The 5,972-nt window shown below is 33.8% G+C and overlaps 1 protein-coding gene across 1 annotated transcript; it reads left to right on the top strand.

Moving 5' to 3' along the window:
- The first annotated feature begins 465 nt into the window (after positions 1 to 465).
- LOC112009826 (uncharacterized) lies at positions 466 to 3,575 on the top strand. Its single transcript, XM_065769063.1, has 2 exons — positions 466 to 739; positions 1,923 to 3,575. The coding sequence occupies exons 1-2, from the start codon at positions 470 to 472 to the stop codon at positions 3,543 to 3,545; spliced, it is 1,893 nt and encodes a 630-aa protein (XP_065625135.1). The 5' UTR covers positions 466 to 469; the 3' UTR covers positions 3,546 to 3,575.
- The last annotated feature ends 2,397 nt before the right edge of the window (positions 3,576 to 5,972 follow it).

The following is a 5,972-nucleotide window of genomic DNA, read 5'->3' as shown; positions in this document are numbered from 1 at the left end:
AAAAAAAAAAAAAAAAGATTAGAGAAAAGAGGAGAATAAGTATATACATTAGGTTGACAAGCATAAGTTACTTTCCTTCTTGAATATAGAAGGCAAGCATATGCTTTTCTTTTTCTTTCTCTAATTCTTTGTCTTTGGTGTTGGAGATGCTTTTTTTGTTTGTTTTGGCACGAAGGCATATCATAAATTTATCCTTAGAAAGCAACACCATTGAGTCTATATAAAGTAGATGAGCTCCATATGAACTTCACATTAACAAAATTGAAATTAGAGCTAACTTGGAAGCTTCCATAAGGGTATTTTACACCCAAAATTTTATTCTTGATTAAAAATTTAAAAAATTAATAAAGAATTTTTTTTTTTCTAAAAATTAAAACTAATATTAATTTCAAATATTTAAAGAAAAAAATAATTGAGAAATTTAACCGAAATTTTTTTTTTTTTGATTAACTGCTCAACTAGCTATACAATGGATCAACTGCTCAACTCAAGAAGCAAAAGTGGTGACTCAATGGCAGCAAATTTAGGTGAAGAGGAGCAAACCCAGAAAGGGAAAGAGGTTGGAGACCAACAAAAAGAACAAGAAGCTGAGGCAAAGGCTATTGAAGAAGATGATCATGATGAGGAAGAAGAAGAAGAAGAAGAAGAAGAAGAAGAAGAAGATGATGATGATGATGATCATGAAGAAGATGATAATGGAGACGAAACTGATACTGAGCGTCTCAAAAGCGTTCCCAAGGTAAAAAACACCTCAAAAGAGTTCTATATATATATATATATATGTATGTATGTTTATATCACACAAACTCAAATGCTTCTTAAAAATGTTTTAACTTTTTTTTTTTTTTTTGGCATTTTTGCCATCACCTTCTAAAACGTGGTTGTCTTCTTCGTCTAGTGACACATTTTCTCTCATTTTTCTTCCCATTTTATTGTTCGAGATTTTTCTTAAAAAAATAAAATTTTAATTTAATTTTTTTAGAAAATATATTTTTTATTAGTTTTTCTTAGTTTTTAATTAAAAATTTTAAAAATCAAAATTGCATCATTATGATAAATAAATTAAATAATATGATAATTTAGGTATAATTAATTGTGAGAGAAAATGTGAATCATTTGTATAAATTAGGTAACTTTTACAAAATTATATTACTTGATAACTTTTTTCCAAAATAATATTTTGCTAAAAAACCTACTACACTTTGTTCAAATATAACTATATTCTTACTTGAAAATACAATTTTTTTTTAAATTATTAAAAAAACTTATATATATTTAAATATTTTTAACTCTCTAACATTGCCTTCCATTTTTTACATTGTAAAAAATAAGCAACAATATATTTTTATATGACAACTAGAATTAAATAAATATTAATATAATTTAGGGGATAATAGTCAGAGAAGATGTGAATTATGTTTTAGGGAGGAAGATAATACATAGTAAAAATTTAATGTATAATAACAAAATGCTAGCCTACAACCAGAATTAAATAAAAAAAAAATGTTTTGACACAGCCATTCATTTAATTCATGAAAGCCCAAAATAACAAGCCCACAATCCGGTGTGAACCATTTACTAACAAGCCCATAAAACAACACATGCACATAGTATTCCCAAAACCCAAAAAATAAACTTCAGCAAAACCAAGCCCACCATCATGTGTTATTATGGGTTATCCAGATTGGAAGCTTCAACAGTAAGCCCGAACACGAAAGAAAAACTAAGCCCACCATCATGTGTATGGGTTATCTTGATTGGAAGATTCTACATTAAGCCCAAATGCCCACCCAGCCCCGAAGCCATCATCTCCATTTATGTTTACATCTGTTGCTGTTTACAAAAAAAACAAATATCTAATGTGCACTTCTCTCTCTCTCTCTCTCTCCGTATGTTTTTACTGTGTCTGTGTATGTCATTAGGAGATGAAGCAGCTTCAACATTTTAGTCATCCGAAGCATCCGTTGGTCTTCAATGAAGACAGAATTTACGGCAAAGATTGTTATGGGTGCAGGGAACGAATATTGGGTCCTAGCTACAGTTGTAGAGAATGCTGGTGGTTGCCCATCTTTCATCATAAATCATGTGCGGAACTACCCCTTGGGTTGCTGCACCATCCCTTGCACCCATTACATCCTCTTATTCTCTTTTATGAAGGGACAGATCATCCTGAGGGAGAATTGAGCAATTGCGAAGTCTGCAAAGAAAGGCGTTGGCAATACTGTTATTTTTGTTACCGATGCAACTTTAAGCTTCACATCAAATGTGGTTCTTTAGCGCCCACCACGGAAGCACCTGAAGTCCACCACCACCAATTGACCCCCTATTGGAAGTGGATGACTTTCACTTGCGACCTTTGTGGCAAAGAAGACAAAGGAATGCCCTATGTGTGTACCTCATGTGGTTTCGGGATTCATACAAGATGTACTAATTTCCCAGGCACACTCAAAGTCGTACGGCACAATCACCCCCTCAACCTCATCCATTCTCTTGAACTCCATCAATCCAACTCCCAATTATGTCAACTCTGTTTTCTAAAACTGGACATAAACTATGGCCTTTACTATTGCTCCAAATGCGATTTCGCTGCCCACCTCGATTGTGCTATTGCCAGGAGAAACATAGAGGACATAAATTTGCTGGAACTTAAAGAGGAGGAGTCCACCGAGTCAAAAGCTATGCTGGAAAATGTAGATTCAAAGCTCGATCAATCCTTTGACTCAGAAATTTGCAAAGTCATAAAAACCACTATGGGGGAGGGCGGAACTAAAATTGCCACAGAAATCAAACACTTCAGCCATGAGCATCACTTAAAGCTTACTGATGAGGAGGTTCCAAATAACAAAATTTGTGACGGGTGCGGACGAGCTATTCTCACTCCATCTTTTTACCGCTGTGTCGAATCCAATTGTAGCTTCTTTCTTCATATATTTTGTGCTAAATTACCCAAAATAAAACGACATCCACTTCATCAACACCCACTCACCCTCACTTACAGGCCTGGTTTTTGGTGTGAAGCCTGTGCCCAGAGATGCAATGGTTTAGTCTACTATTGTGAGAGATGCATATTTGTTCTTGATGTTAAATGTAGTTTGATCTCTAACACCCTTACTCATGCCTGTCATGAGCATCCTCTTTTCCTCTCCATCACAAACTATGATCAGAAGTGTAGTATTTGTGGTACTGAAAGATACCAAGTATTCCGTTGTACCACTTGTGAATTTGTTCTAGACTTCAAATGTGCTACACTACCTCAAACTGCATGGTACAACCAACATGAGCATCCTTTCACTCTATGTTATACTCCCGAAGATAAATCTGGTGAGTATTACTGTGACATCTGTGAAGAAGAACGAGATTCCAACAATGGTTCTACTACTGTGAAGGTTGCAGTTATCCTGCTCATTCCAAATTTATTCTTGGGGAATACCCAAATCTCAAAGGAAACCTATATAGTAGCTTTCTATTTTGAGACACTAAACCTTAATTTGATTGTAAAGACAACCCTCAATGACACAAATGATCTATCAATGTGCCCAATGTAATTTCAGCATTCACGATAATTGTTTAAAGAAAGAGAATTTTTTTAAATAAATTTTTATATGTAAATTGTCAATTTATGTTGAGCCTTAGTTCTTTGTTGTTGAATCTAATGTGTTATTATGTCTATTTATTTTTTCCCCTTTTGAGAAAAACTTATTTGTGTTTTCAAATAATAAATTCAGTTATTTCCTTTCCCTGGATTAAAATTGAAATAGTAGTGCAACTCATGGATTCATTTTGTAACCCTGTTTTATCACAACAATCAAGGCTGAAATTAGAGGATGCTTCAGTTGACAATTCTGTTTTTTCAAGTCAGATCTTTATGGATAACAATAATGGGTCATACACTGTCCATCATCTGGCTTAGGATGTTAACACTAACAAAGTGGAGGGTTTGTCTTTGATGGAAAGGTCTAAGATAGAGGAGTTAGATGAACAATGGAAGAAGCAGGGGATAGAATGTAATCGGTATCGCTTGAAGTGAACTGCTCTGTAAAGGGAATAGAAAAGACTAATCCTGGATCTTATTAATGTGGCTGATCAGCACAAGAATAACAGAGAACAAGAGCTATATTTGGCTTCTTAAGTATTTCTACTTGGCACAATCCTTCCAGTTGGGATGCTATTATTCTTGGATATTTCAAGGACAGCTTTGCATACTCATAGAAGGTATTAGAATTTATTAATGAGTTATAGCTCAATATTAGTGATAGGTAGACACTCCCATAAAATTGTTCTGTTCTTTCCCACCATTTCTTCATTAATATCTTATACATGAGAAAATTAAATTAAGATTCTTAGAACTATGGGAGAATGGTTAGGTCAAGGTGGAATTAAATCTGAATGCAAGTTATTGTAGGCAATGGTGTCATAGAATATAGCACCAATCAAATGTATTATAAGGCTAGTTTGCTTTTAAATTGTAGATGGTTTGAAACTAAAAGAGAATGTACTGTAGGGTATGGTGTCTAAGACTTTAGTAGCAGTCATATTATTCACTCATATTCTTACACCAAAGGCATTGAAGTACAGAGAAAAAGAAATTTCTTGTTATTGCCTTATGACGGTATGACTTTAGATCCACAACTGGCTTAATAGATTCAAGCAAGGAACCTATACATTCTTAGAAAAAAGCTCATTTCAATGAGGATAAGCATTAGAAAGTTATGGTCTATTACTCTATGTCATTGTTATAAGTAGTTAGTTCATTATTTTAATACAATGTTGGTAACTGTTAGTAACATCTAGAGTTAATGGTCAAGCCTGTCATCTATGTGATAAGGTTGCTCCATTAAATCAAGTGAAGCAGCTAATCTAGGTAACCTCAAGATATCATTAGTATTATCCTCAATCCCTCCCCAGACATGGATGTAGTATGTGGAAAAGAATTAGGATAAAATGAGATAGATTTCTACAGCACATTAATTTTGATGTTGGCTATGATAGTTGGATACAGTTCTGACATGACTATTGGTGTGGAGATCAGCCTTTGAGGGTGACTTTTTCTGTCTTGTAAGTTAGTTCCACTAATGGAGAATCTTTAGCGGAATCTTTGCTGGTGAGATAGGGCGAGGGGGGACGAAGAAGTTGGGATGTAAGGTCCTTCGGGACTTTAATGATTGGGACTTAAACCTTCTTAAGGTTGATTTAAGGATTAAAATCAATTCTGAGTAATTGAATACATTAATTGCTTCTATGTTGGAGCAGTGTCATATTCCAAATCTTAAAGCCTTGAAAGATGATTTAAAGAAGTGGAATGAAGAGGAGTTTGATGTGGCTAATTTGGAGAGAAAGAAATACCCGCACTTTTGAGGATGTTGAGAGATCTGTTGATCTTTTAAAATCTTTGCTAGTTGGGACTTTGTTCTTGTATTTGGGGTTTTACATAATGTATTTCTATTTTTTATTTCCTTCAATCTGCTTATGTTTCTCTTTGATTTGTTTGTAATTGTTTCAAGTACATTTTGTTCATTATTATGAACAAGATGTACTTTTTTTTAATGAAACTATCTATTACCTATCAGAAAAAAAAGAAAAAAAAAAAAAAGAAAAAAGAAAAAAAAGAAAAAAGAAAAAAACAGGTATTAAAGAAGAACCAATTGGTTTTTGAGTTCAATGAATTGGATTCTTATTAATGGCAGTCTCACTTCTAATCAAGATGCTATTAGGGAGCATACTGCTGGGTTTTATGAAAATTATTTAAACAGGATGCTTTATGTTTATAGACGTTCACTTCTAGATGGGCTGCATTTCTTATCTGTCAATGAAGCCCTGGGACCAGATGATGATGGTGAAACATGATATTTTGACTGTTTTCTGGGAGTTTCATGGGTATGGGCAATTTGAAAAAAGATTCAAAATGCAACATTCATAGTTCTTATCCCCAAAAACTCTGAAGCTATGAAGGTGAAGGATTTTAGGCTCTTTAG

This window comes from Quercus suber, unplaced genomic scaffold, assembly GCF_002906115.3.
Source record: "Quercus suber isolate HL8 unplaced genomic scaffold, Cork oak 2.0 scaffold_1039, whole genome shotgun sequence".
NCBI classification, from domain to species: domain Eukaryota; kingdom Viridiplantae; phylum Streptophyta; class Magnoliopsida; order Fagales; family Fagaceae; genus Quercus; species Quercus suber.
This window is presented reverse-complemented; position numbering and strand designations above follow the sequence as displayed.